At 37.1% G+C, this 14,561-nt stretch overlaps 2 protein-coding genes across 4 annotated transcripts in view; one reads left to right on the top strand and one right to left on the bottom strand.

The window, feature by feature from the left end:
* Positions 1-14,374, bottom strand: part of LOC140726144 (snake venom metalloproteinase BjussuMP-2-like) — a 68,007-nt gene extending 53,633 nt beyond the window's left edge. For both annotated transcript variants that reach the window (XM_073042117.1, XM_073042118.1), the window contains exon 1: positions 14,276-14,374. In XM_073042117.1, coding sequence (XP_072898218.1) covers positions 14,276-14,327 — 52 coding nt within the window. In that variant the 5' untranslated portion in view covers positions 14,328-14,374. The remainder of the gene's footprint in view (positions 1-14,275) is intronic.
* The window catches only part of LOC140726145 (sperm flagellar protein 1-like), a 111,454-nt gene that overhangs the window by 5,330 nt on the left and 91,563 nt on the right, over positions 1-14,561 (top strand). The window lies entirely within an intron of this gene.

Raw genomic sequence — 14,561 nt, 5'->3', positions numbered from 1 at the left:
TCAACGTGCAAATTAACCTTTAGGGAATTCTGCAGTAGGACTCCTAAATTCCTTTGCATTTCCGATTTATGAATTTTGCTCCCAGTTTAGAAAATAGTCTCCACCTTTATTCCTTCTACCTAGATGCATGAGCATTAACCTTCTACATTCCAGGGAGAATAGAACTAGCTTCTCCACTCTCTCCTTATAAGTGAAACACTGCTTCCCAACATTGCATCACATCTGCATGCTCTCCGGTGATCTCATATTCTAAATACAAGAGATTCTGCAAATGCTGGAAATTCTTCTAGAGCAATACACACACAAAATGCTGGAGGAACTCAGCAGCATCTTTGAAAATTAATGAACGGTCAACATTTTGGGTCAAGATCCTTCTTCAGGACTGGAAGGAAAGGGAGAAACCACCAGAACAAAAAGGTTGGAGCTGGAGAAGGAGGACTAGCTATAAACTGATAGCTGAAGCCCAGTGGGTGGGAAGAAAAAGGGCTGAAGAAGAAGGAATCTAATTGGAGAGGAGAGTGGACCATAGGAGAAAGGGAAGGAGGAGGGGCAATGGGGGAGGTGATTGACAGGTGAGTGGAAGAGGTAAAAGGTCAAAGTGGGAAACAGAGGAGAGAAGTGAGAGAAACTTTTCTTTACTGGACGAAGAAATTGATGTTCATACCATCAAGTTGGAGGCCAACCAAATGGAATATGAGGTGATGCTTCGTCATCCTGAGAGTAGCATCATCATGACAAAAGTGGAGGCCACAAACCAACATGTTGGAATGGGAATGGAGATTGGAATTAAAATGGTTGACCACCAGGAAATGCTGCTCTTGGTGGACGGAGCAGACATGCAATTTATGTCGGGCTTCACCAGTGTAAAAGAGGCTGTTTCGGGAGCACCGGATACAGTGGACAACCTCTCATATTCTTTCTGGGTAACCTCCAACCTGATGGCATTAGTTTTTTTCCTTTAATTTTTTTCCCTCCCTCTTGCATCTTTTGCAATTTCCCACTCTGACCTATTACCTCCTCCGCTCACCTGTCTATCACCTTCCCCTGGTGCCCCTCCTTCTTCCCCTTCTTCCATGGTCCTCTCTCCTCTCCTATCAAATTCCTTCTTCTCCAGACCTTTACCTTTCTCGCCCATCCAGATTCAACTATCACCTTCTAGCTCGTCCTCCTTCCCCTTACCCCAACTTTTTATTCTGGCATCTTCCTCCTTCCTTTCCAATCCTGAAGAAAGGTCTTGGCCTGAAACCTCGACTGTTTACTCATTTCCATAGATGCTGCCTGGCATGCTGATGTTCGCTGGCATTTTTCTTTCTTTTTAAATCTTTTTATTAATTTTAAGAAAAACATTAGTGAAATATGAATACAAAACATTTGAGAGTACATAATTAATAGTTTAAATAAATAATCAGATATGTAATAATCAATATATAATGCCTCCCAAACTCAATAGTATTAATGTAAAAGAATCGAAAAAGAGAAAAAAAACCCCCAACAAAAACTAAAAGAAAACTTTAAAAAAAAACTAACCAACATGGGCAATTGCATAATGTTAAATACATACAGTAGTGTCGATAACTCCGAACCTCCATCCACATAATTAAGGATAATAACAGTAAGGTTTAGGATCAGACCATTTAACTCATATGAAAATGTTGAATAAATGGTCTCCAAGTTTCCTCAAATTTAACTGAAGAATCAAAAACCACACTTCTAATTTTTTCTAAACTCAGACAAGAAATAGTTTGAGAAAACCACTGAAATACAGTTGGAGGGTTAATTTCTTTCCAATTCAGTAAAATTGATCTTCTAGCCATTAATGTAACCAATGCAATCATTCGTTGAGATGAAGCGGATAGACGATTATTATCTATCATTGGTAAACCAAAAATTGCAGTTAAAGGATGCGGTTGGAGATTGATATTTAAAACTCTTGAGATAATATTAAAAATACCTTTCCAATCATTTTTTAAACAAGGACAAGACCAAAACATATGAGTCAGTGAAGCAACATCAGAATGACATCTGTCACAGGTTGAATTAACATAAGAATAAAATCGAGCAAGTTTATCTTTAGACATGTGAGCTCTATGTACAACCTTAATTTGTATTAGGGCATGTTTAGCACAAATAGAGGACGAATTTACCAATGATAAAATTTTTTCCCATTCCTCAGTAGACATAGGACAATGCAATTCTTCTTGCCATTCCTTCTTAATTTTTCCTGATACATCTGGCTGTACACTCATAATCATATTATAAATGATAGCTACTAAACCTTTTTGACAAGGATTGAGGGCTAAAATTCTTTCTGTAATGTCCAATGGACATTCTTTCGAAAAAGACTTTAATTCATTGTACAGAAAATTTCTGACTTGCAAATATCTAAAAAAAATGGGTTTTAGGTAAATTATATTTATTAGATAGCTGTTCAAAGGACATAATGTTATCATCCAAAAACAGATCACGAAAACATGTTATACCTTTTGTTTTCCATAAAAGAAAAGCTTGATCTATAGATGAAGGCTGAAAAAAGTAGTTAGATATTATAGGACATGACAGCATAAACTTATTCAAGCCAAAAAATTTACGAAATTGAAACCAAATTCGTAATGTATACTTGACTATAGGATTAGTTATCTGTTTATTCATTTTGAATAATGAAAAAGGAAGTGAAGATCCTAAGATTGAGATCAGTGAAAAATCTTGCACAGATTTACATTCCAAATTTACCCATTGTGGGCAAGCAGCTGTAGTCAATTCTTGTGTCCAGAATATTAAATACCGTATATTAACTGCCCAATAGTAAAATCTTAAGTTTGGTAGAGCCAAGCCTTCTTAGGCTTCTGTAAATATTTTTTGCCTAGTCTAGGATTTTTGTTCTGTCACAAATAAGAAGATATTTTAGAGTCAACCATATCAAAAAAAGATTTAGGAATAAAAATTGGTAATGCTTGAAATAAATATAAAAATTTAGGTAGTATCATCATCTTAATGGCATTAACTCTGCCTACCAAAGACAAAGATAATGGAGACCACCTATTAACCAGTTGCTTAATTTGATCGATTAGAGGTAGAAAATTAATTTTAAATAAATCTTTATGTTTTTTAGTAAATTTAATACCTAAATAAGTAAAATAATCTGTAACAATTCTATATGGTATATGATTATAAATTGGAACATGCATATTTAATGGAAATAGTTCACTCTTATTAAAATTCAATTTATAACCAGAAAAATTACTAAATTGAGCGAGCAAAGAAGAAATAGCAGGAATAGATCTTTCAGGGTCAGATATATATAATAACAAGTCATCCGCATATAATGATACCTTATACGTTGTCTCCCCACGGGTAATACCAAAAATATTGGGTGATTCACGAATAGCTATAGCCAAGGGTTCTAAAGCAATGTCAAATAATAAAGGACTTAAAGGACAACCTTGCCTTGTACCACAAAATAGCTGGAAAAAAGGGGATCTTTGATTATTGGTAAAAACCAAAGCTAAGGGTTTATGGTATATTAATTTAATCCATGAAATAAATTTTGAACTAAAATTAAAATGTTGCATTGTATTAAATAAATATGGCCATTCGACTCTATCAAATGCTTTTTCGGCATCTAAAGAAATGACACATTCTGGTATTTTAGATGAAGAGGTATAAATAATATTAATTAATTTTCTAATATTAAAAGATGAATAGCGATTTTTAATAAATCCAGTCTGATCTTCAGAAATAATTCGAGGTAATATATTTTCTAATCTAATAGCCAAAATTTTACTAAAAATCTTAAAATCCGTATTCAACAAGGATATAGGCCGATAGGATGCGCATTCAGTAGGGTCTTTATCTTTTTTAAGAATTAAAGAAATAGAAGCTTCATAAAAAGATTGTGGTAGTTTACCTATACTTAATGCACCTTTAAAAATTTTACAAAGCCAAGGAGAAAGTATGGAAGAAAAAGATTTGAAAAATTCTGTAGAAAAACCATCTGGACCAGAAGCTTTACCCGAATTCATTGAAAAAATAGCCTTTTCTATTTCAGACTCTGTAATAGGTGTGTCCAAAAATACACTATCCTTAACAGTTACTTTTGGAATATTCAATTTCCTTAAAAATTCATTTATTATAGAAGAGTCCTTAGTACATTCTGATTGATATAAGGAATTATAAAAATCTTGAAAGGCTTTATTTATCTCTTTGTGATCGATCGTCAAAGTACCATCTTGTTTACGAATCCTAGTAATCTGTCGTTTATCCGAAACAATTTTCAATTGGTTAGCTAGTAATTTACCAGACTTATCTCCATATATATAGAATTGGGCTTTTGATTTAATTAACTGACTTTCAATCGAGGAGGATAATAGTAAGCTATGCTCCATTTGAAGTTCCACTCTTTCTTTATAAAGTTCTTTGCTAGGGGTCATTGAATAAATCTTGTCAATTGCTTTGATTTTATCAACTAGTGTTAATATTTTAGAATTAGTTCGTTTCCTAACTCCAGCAGAATATGAAATAATCTGTCCACGAATATATGCCTTAAAAGTATCCCACAAAGTTCCACTAGAGATCTCTGCTGTAAAATTTGTTGCGAAAAACAAATCAATTTGCTGTTTAATAAAGTTGACAAAGTCAGGATCCTGCAATAAAACAGGATTAAACCTCCAACCTTTAGTATTAATATATGAATCCCTCATCTTAATAGATAACTTCAAAGGTGCATGATCAGATATGGTAATAGAGTCATATTTACAATCCATAACATCTGTAAGTAAATGGTGATCAATGAAAAAGTAATCAATTCTTGAGTAATTATGGTAAATATGGGAAAAGTATGAAAATTCTGACTGGCATTTTACGTACGTGACTCAAGACCTTGGCCCTATTTATCTCTCCTTACATGCCATGAAACGTGGTTTAGAAAAGGAATTTCAAAATATTGTATGCTTGCAAATGAACCATGGCTTTCTTTGGTAGAGCAATTAAACTTTGGAATGGGCAAGAGGCCAAACTTGTTTACATAATTCCAGCACGCATTTATTAGAATCTGTTTTAGTATTCCCAGAAATATATTGTGTAATATGTTGCTTTGTGGCAGCAGTACATTGCAATTCACAGTAATAAAAACTGTAAGTTACAACAAGAAGTTTACCTAAAAAATAAATTGAATCAGTAGCCCACTCACAAACAAGAGAAAAATCTGCAGATGCTGGAAATCCAGGTAACACACACAAACTGCTGAGTTCCTCCAGTATTTTGTGTGTGTTACATGAATAAGTCGAGGTTTGTCATGGTTAAAAACAATACCAGTCCCAGGTAAGACCTGGACCCATTGCAATTTGTCTATCGCCACAATAGGTCTGCAGCAGACACACGGCCTTGGATCACCCGGACAAGGCAAATACCTATGTCAAGATGCCAGTTATTGACTACAGCTCAGCATTTAACACCCTCATTCCAACAACCCTGATTGGAAAGCTACAGAACCTGGGCCTCTGTACCCCCCTCAGCAACGGGATCCTTGACTTCCTAACCAAAAGACCACAATCTGTGCGGATTGGAAATAAGACAAGTATTTGGAACTAATAGCTTTTACTTTGCTGTTACATCCAGAGTCTCTCTTTCTTTGACTCATTTCCAGTAAGTTCTCACACTTTTATACCTAACTAGCACTAGGAATATCACCTCTGATGTGATGATGTGATCACTCATCAAACAGTTGAAATAATTCAAATTCAGAAAAATCTACCAGCCTATCCAGCCTCTCTTTATAACTGAAGTTTTCCAGTCCCCTTATTTTACCCTAGCATAGACACAAGGGACCTTCTGAGCCATAACTTTCATGGCTGCATGATCCCAGGCTGAGGAGAGATTGAGCTGATTGTTTCAAAGTTTGAAGTGAATGTAATACCCTTTAGTGAAGGGTTTTATTCGGAAAATTTATAATTTATTGTTACAACAGCACAATTGCCCTTCACTTAAGATTAAGCAAGATTGGGAGAGAGAGCTTAACATGACCGTGATAACAGAAGGTTGGTTGCGGATTTTGAAGTTGGTTAACTCTTCTTCGATCTGTGCCAGTCACTATCTAATTCAATTTAAAATTGTACATCGTTACTATTTAACAAAGGAGAGACTGTCTAAAATGTTTTCTAATGTTGATAGTCAGTGTGACAGATGTAAAACCGAGACAGCTACATTGACACACATGTTTTGGTCATGTTCTGTACTGAAACATTTTTGGAAAGTTTTAAAAATTAGTTTACAACCTAATAAATTGACAGTTTTATTTGGTATAGTCCCTCAATATATTCATGGTATTTTTCCATCAGACCAACATGTGATTGCATTTGTTACTTTATTGGCCAGAAGGGCTATTTTGTTGAAATGGAAAGATGTTTCTGTTCTTACTTTGATACAGTGGTTCTCTCAGGTGATGTTATGCCTTAGTTTGGAGAAAATCAGAAGTCGAACTTTCGATCCTTGATTTGATTTTGAGAAAAGGTGGGGTTCATTCACCTACTACTATCATTTGATTTGAGTTAATTAATATGGTTTCCTTCCGATTTTTTTTTAAGTGGATTTGAGTTGGCGTATTGATCTTTTTTTCTTTGGAAGCTTGTATGATGTATAGCTCTGGGGTTGTGCTCCCAATCAGTTTATTTTGTTTGTTTTTTTCAGTTAGTAAGGGTTCTTTTTTTCCCTTCAAAAAAAAATATTCTTAACACTTTATTTTCTCTTATTATTATTAATATATTGCTTAGCTTTGTTAATCAGTTATTTACTAATTTAATTCTTTATTGTATATAATGCCATATTGACTTAATATATCTTTTTTGTTAATCTTCAATAATAATTAATAAAAAGATTTTTAAAATGAAAAGGAATGTATTATCGAAGCTACATATATGTCACTGTTTACAATTCTCTGATTCAGTTTCTTGCAGGCATACTCAATAACCCCATAATAGAAATAAATAAATTGCAATAAATGAAGAGAACATGAAATAACAAGATCAAGAGTCCTTAAAGTGAGTTCTCTGGTTGTAGGATCATCTCAATGGATGGGCAAGTGACTGTAGTTCAGAAGCATAATCAGAATCAGGTTTATTATCACTGGCATGTGACGCAAAATTTGTTAACTTAGCAGCAGCAGTTCAATGCAATACATAATCTAGCAGAGAGAGAAAATAATAAATAAAATAAAAGATAATAATAATAAACAAGAAAATCGATTATGTTTATTGAAACCTGCAGAAACAGAAATACTGTATATTAAAAAAAAGTGAGGTAGTGTCCAAAGCTTCAATGTCCATTTAGGAATCAGATGGCAGAGAGGAAGAAGCTGTTCCTGAATCACTGAGTGTGTCCCTTCAGGCTTCTATACCTCCTACCTGATGGTAACAGTGAGAAAAGGGCATGTGCTGGGTGCTAGAGGCCCTTAATAATGGACACTGCCTTTCTAAGATACCACTCCCTAAATATGTCCTAGGTACTTTGTAAGCTAGTAATCAAGATGGAGCTGACTAGATTTACAACCTTCTGCAGCTTCTTTCAGTCCTGTGCAGTAGCCCCTCCATACCAGACAGTGATGCAGCCTGTCAGAATGCCCTCCACAGTACAACTATAGAAGTTTTTGAGTGTATTTGTTGACATATCAAATCTCTTCAAACTCCTAATGAAGTATAGCCACTGTCTTGCCTTCTTTATAACTACATTGATATGTTGGGACCAGGTTAGATCCTCAAAGATCTTGACACCCAGGAACCTGAAACTGCTCACTCTCTCCACTTCCGATCCCTCTATGAGGATTGGTATGTGTTCCTTCGTCTTACCCTTCCTGAAGTTCACAATTAGTTCTTACATCCTACTGACGTTGAGTGCCAGGATGTTGCTGTGGGACCATTCCACTAGGTGGCATATCTCACTCCTGTACACCCTCTCGTCACCAACTGAAATTCTACCAACAATGGTTGTATCATCAGCAAATCTGTAGATGGTATTTGAACTATGCCTAGCCACACAGTCATGTGCATACAGAGAGTAGAGCAGTGGGCTAAGCACACACCTCTGAGGTGTGCCACTGTTGATCATCAGCGAAGAGGATACGTTATCACCAATCTGTGGTCTTCCGGTTAGGAAGTCAAGGATCCAATTGCAGAGGGAGGTACAGAGGCCCAGGTTCTGCAATTTCTCAATCAGGATTGTGGGAATGACAGTATTAAATGCTAAACCAAATTCTCTTGGGAAAGACCTGATTGTCTGTTTTCAATACTTTAAGTGGCAGTCAGTTCCAGATCATTACAGCTCCAAGTAAAACTAATTCCTCATATACACTTCTGTGTCTTCCATCCATCATTTTACAACAATACACAGTGTTGGAGAAACTCAACAGGTTTTGGAGTCACAGAGTCATGGAACACTACAGCAATCCTTCGGCTCATCTAGTCCGTGCTCAACTATTATTTTTCCTCGTCCCATGGACTTGTACCTGGACCATAGCCTTCTATACCCCACCCATCCTTGTACTTATCCAAATTTCTCTAACTATTGAAATCGAACCTGCATCCACCCACTTCTGGTGTCAGCTCGTCCCACACTCTCATCACCCTCTGAGAGTACAGGGTACGGCAAGTGTGGACTGGTCAGGTAGCATCAATGCAAAAGAATAAACAGTTGATAGTTCAGGCAAGATTGTTCATTTTAAAACTGTGTCCATTGGTCCCTGTTTCTTATCTCGAGCCTTGTGTAAGCTATTGGAGGTTGTTATCCACATTAATCTTGTTTTGGAGTCACAGAGCACTACAGTACAGAAATAGCCTTTCAGCCCATGTAGTCCATGCTGAGCTGCTATTCTGATTATTCTCATCAACCCACACTTAGACCACAGCACTCCATACTCTGTCCATGTAGAACACAGAACTCTACAAGCCCTTCAGCCCATGAAATTGGGCCAACCTTTTCAGATTCAGAGTCAGATTTAATATCAAAGGCAAATGTCATGCCATTTGCTGTTTTGCAGTAGCAGTACATTGCAATACATGGTAATAGAAGCTATAAATACACTAAGAAGTATATATAAGAAAAAAAATCAGTAGTGCAAAAAAGAGAGAAGAAAATACTGAGGTGGTGTGGACATGGGTTGATTGTCCATTCAAAAATCTGATGGTGGAAGAGAAGAAGCTGTTCCTGAAAGTAAGTGAGTAAGTGTGTGTGCGTGTGTTTATCTCTTGTACCTTCTTCTTCATGGTAACAATGAAAAGAGGGCATGTCCTGGATGATAGGGGTCCTTGATGATGGATGCTGCCTTTTTGAGGCTAGTGCCCATGATGGAGCTGGCTGAGCTTACAACTATGTTGCACCTTTTTCTGATCTTATACAGTGGCCCCTCCATACCAGATGGTGATGCAACCATTCTGAATGCTCTGCACTGTATATCTTTAGAAGTCTTCAACCCTTTTTCCTACTCCAACATCAATATTACCCTTCCCTCCTATATACTGCAGCTCACCATTTTCTATCTCCTGTGTGCCTATCTAATACTTTCTTCAAATGCCCATAATGTATCTGCGTCTACCAACACCCTTGGCACCGTGTTGCACACACCCACTACTCTGTAAAAGACTTCCCACTGACATCCACCCTATACTTTCCTCCAATCAATTATGTCCCCTGGTACTAGCCATTTCAGCCATGGGAAAATTCTCTGGCTATCCACTCGATCTATCCCAATTATCATCCTGTACACCTCTATCAAGTTGCCTCTCAGCCTCTTTCACTCCAAAGAGAACAGCCCTATCCCAATCAACCAACATGCTCAATAATCCAGGCAGTATCCTGCCGACTGTCCTCTGCACCCTCTGGAAAACATCTACACCTTTCCTATAATGAGGTGACCAGAACCAAATACAATATTCCAAGTGTGGGCTTAGATTTGTAACATTACTTCATGGCTCTTGAATTCAATCTCCCAACTAATGAAGGAGTAATGAAGTCCTGAGGGTTAATGCACTAATTATTAAAGCTGCCAATTATTCCAAAATAACTAAGATATTATTTTAATATTCTCCCTTCTGACCTCTCCCGTCAGACAGAACATGCAAAAGTTCATAACAAAGCCTGAAAGCACATGACATCAGGCTCAGGGACAGTTTCTGTCCCACTGTTATCAACTCCAGAAAGGTTATCTTGTGTGATAAAATGGACTCTTCATTTCACAATCTGCCTGTTAGGGTGGCACGTTGGGGTAGTGGTTAACACAATGATTTACAGTACCAGCGAACCAGGTTCAATTCCCACCACTGCCCGTAAGGAGTTTGTAAGTTTTCCCAGTGATAGATTTCCTCTGGGTGCTTTGGTTTCCTCCCACAATCCAAAGACGTATCGGTTGGTAGGTTCATTGGTCATTGTAAATTATCCATTGATTAGGGCAGGGTTAAATATGGGGTTGCTGAGGACCGTGGTTCAAAGGGCCGGAAGGGCCTGTTCCATGCAGTATCTAAACAAAATCTAAGTAAAAATAAAAAATGAAAAATAATCTTACACTTTATTGGTTTCCTGCAGTGCAAATTCTCTGTAGTTTTTATACTTCATTCCACATTGTTATAATTTTAACTTGTCCTACTTCAGCACATTTTGTGATCTGTATGAACAGTACGCAAGACAAGCTGTGCCCTGAATGTTGGTACAAGTGATAATAATAAACCAATGAACCAATAAAAAGGATATCAAACAATAACAAAACTTGAACCATATAACCGGTTCCTGCTGGCCTCAGCTTGGAAGGGAATAATTAATAGGGTTTTTGAGCGAGCAGGGAAATGCAACTGAATGCTTGGAGTTTGGCAGGCTGAACAATCTCTTCTATGCTGTAACAATCTAACATCTTCATGACTTTGTGTCCCTTGAATCGAAGAAACATTCAGAACCGAATATGTAGATTTGCAGATAATCATGTACATTATATGCACAACTATTCATATATTTGTTTGTGATTACACATCAAAATCCATTTAATTATCACCGAAATAAGTCAAAACTTTATTGTTTTATGAGAGCAGTATAGTACAAGGCATAAAGATATTGTTATGAGTTATAATTTTTTTAAAAACAAAATAGTGCCAAAAAAAAAGGAATAGCGAGATTGTGTTCATGGACCATTTAGAAACCTGATGGCAGAGGGGAAGAAACCATTCCCAATACACTGAGCGTGGGTTGTCAGGGTCCTGTTCATCCACCCTGATGGTATCAGAATCATCACTGACATATGTAGTAAAATTTGGCATTGTTTTGCAGCAGCATTGGAATGTATTATGAATAGACTTTTTTTTTGAGATAAGCACAGAACAAATCCTTTCAGTTCAACAAGCCTCACCACTCAGCAACCAACCAATTTAACACTAGCCTAATTGCAGGACAATTTACAATGACTAATTAATCTAATAACTTGTACACCTTTGGACTGTGGGAAAAAAGCAAGAGGGCCTGGAGGAACACACGTTTATCATGGGGTTGATGTACAAACTCCTTGCAGATGGAGTTGGAATTGAATTTGAATTCCAACACATACGATCTGTAATAGCATGATGGCATAAGAGAAATAATTAAATAGTGCAAAAAGAGAACAAAATAGTGAGGTTGTGCTTATTGGTGCATATGCAGATAGTTGATATGTTGAAACAATAAAGTAATCTAACATTAAAACTATACCTTAAATGTTCAATGTACAATGCTAACATTGTACAAGACATTGGTAAGGCCGAATTTGGAGTATTTTGTACAATTCTGGTCACCAAATTATAGGAAAGATGTCAACAAAATAGAGAGAGTACAGAGAAGATTTACTAGAATGTTACCTGGGTTTCAGTACCTAAGTTACAGGGAAAGGTTGAACAAGTTAGGTCTTTATTCTTTGGAGTGTAGAAGGTTGAGGGGGGACTTGATAGAGGTATTTAAAATTATGAGAGGGATAGATAGAGTTGACGTGGATAGGCTTTTTTCATTAAGAGTAGGGGAGATTCAAACAAGAGGACATGAGTTGAGAGTTAGGGGGCAAAAATTTAAGGGTAACACGAGGGGGAATTTCTTTACTCAGAGAGTGGTAGCCGTGTGGAATGAGCTTCCAGTAGAAGTGGTACAGGCAGGTTTGGTATTGTTACTTAAAGCAAAATTGGATAGGTATATGGACAGGAAAGGAATGGAGGGTTATGGGCTGAGTGCGGGTCAGTGGGACTAGGTGAGAGTAAGCGTTCGGCATGGACTAGAAGGGCCGAGATGGCCTGTTTCCATACGGTAATTGTTATATGGTTATATTTACATATCATGACTGAGGCACTATGCATAATATCTACTCGAAGCACACTCTTAGTGGCTGCTTTATTAGGTACCTCCGAAATATATTAATTACAGCAAATAAATTACAAGTGCGTAAGCATTTTTATATCAAGATTACACTAAGTATAATATCTCACTAAATAATTAGATGTTACAAGATGAGATGCTGTACAATTTAATTTATTTTCTTAAATATTTTTTTAAAATCCTGGTCTTCCCTGCCTGTAAGGAATTTGTACGTTCTCCCCCGTGACTCCATGGGTTTTCTCCAGGTGCTCTGGCAGCATTGTGAAGGACCCCAGGCGCCCCTCATACAAGCTCTTCCCCCCCCCCTGCCATCTGGCAAAAGGTACCGATGCATTCAGGCTCTCATGTGTAACAGTTTCTTCTCCCAAGCCATTAGACTCCCTAATACCCAGAGTCTAGTCTGACACCAACTTACACACACAAACACCCTCAACTGAACACTACTTCACTCCCTTTGCAATTTTTGCTCATTTCTTTCTCAATTCCTGCTAAAACATTGTTTACATTTACATTTACAATTACATTGACATTATTTATTATTATATTGTAATTTGCTCTTTACTGTGCCTATTGTCTTATTTATTAATTATTGTACCATCTTGCACAGTTTTGTGCACTTTATGTAGTCCCGTTTAGGTCTGAAGTCTAATGTAGTTTTATGTTGTTTCATGTAGCATCATGACCCTGGTGGAATGTTGTTTCGTTTTTACAGTGTACGTACCAGCAGTTATGGTTGAAAAATGACAATAAAAGCGACTTGACTTGACTTCCTCCCACAGTCCAAAGATGTAATGGTTGGTAGGTGAATTGGTCATTGAGCGGCGTGACTCGAATGGCCTATTCTGTGCTGTATCTCAAATAAATAAATAACCCAGACCACCAAGAATCCCCAAATCCCTAGAGAGCACACTCCTGAAGGACTCGCATTCTGTCTCTAGATGGTCATCACTGGATGGCAATGAAGCAGACATTAATAAGTTTTTGAATCTTCTGGGCTATAACAGGATTCTTCAATTAGTCGCTTAGTGCTTGTGTGTCATTCTGCACTTTATTAGGAACCTCCTGTACCGAATAAAGTGGCCACTGAGTGTATGTTCATGGTCTTCTGCTGCTGTAGCCCATCCACTTCAAGACTCAATCTGTCGTGCATTCAGACATACTCTTCACACACCACGGTTGTAATGCATATTTGTTCATGTTACAGTCGTCACCTTTCAAGCAGCTTGAAACATTCTGGGTATTATTCTCTGACCTCTCTCAAAAACAAGGCTTGTTCGACCACAGAACTTCCATTCACTGGATGTTTGATGTCTTTCACTCTATTCTCGGTAAATTCAAGAGGACAGCAGTTTCTGAGATACTCAGTCACCCCATCTGGCACCAACAATCATTCCACAGTCAAAGTCACTTAGATCTCATTTCTTAATGTATACTGACACTTGGTCTGAACAACAACTAAACCTCCTGACCACATCTGCATGCTTTTATACATTGAGCTGCAGCCGCATGTTTAACTGATTAGATATTTGCATTAACGAGCAGGTGGACACATGTACCTAATAAAATAGCCACTAGGTATATATGCAAAAACCCTTTATTCATTCTGTTAATAATAAATGCAGAATCATAATACTGAATTTCATGCAATTATTTACTCGGCTGTGTTCATCCAATGTCTTAAAAGTTATCTGTTAACATAACCAACATTTCTTAGCAATGTATCATAAAGTTAATCCGATGCAAGATTTAATTTACACACACCACTATGTAAGCAGTTAGCGTCCCCGCTACAACCTGTGACCATTGCATTTGTTCACTAGTTACTCGTCAGTGCAGTCCCACTTACACAACACGTACTGACAACAAAAAGTCTAACTCATTCCAAGACTGCGCAAAGCACTACATTGTACTGTACCTCCGGGAATGCTGGCCAGCAAAAAGAAGACAAGCAGATGTTTCGATTCCATTGCTGTTTGGGCTTCAAAGGTTGCTTGCTCTCTGAATGTAGCAAGAACATCACCTTTATTGACACATGCACCATCAATACAGATTCCAGAGACTCCCTGCCTTAAGCAACTAGAGAAATAACTCCGCCCATTATGAAATCTAAATCCCTTTCATAACATTTATAAATTCTTGGAATCACTTAATCTCCCTAGATTAAGTTACAAAGAATAATAAAATGTTTTATTGAATTTTTC

This window comes from Hemitrygon akajei, chromosome 4 (genome assembly GCF_048418815.1).
Source record: "Hemitrygon akajei chromosome 4, sHemAka1.3, whole genome shotgun sequence".
Lineage (NCBI taxonomy): Eukaryota > Metazoa > Chordata > Chondrichthyes > Myliobatiformes > Dasyatidae > Hemitrygon > Hemitrygon akajei.
This window is presented reverse-complemented; position numbering and strand designations above follow the sequence as displayed.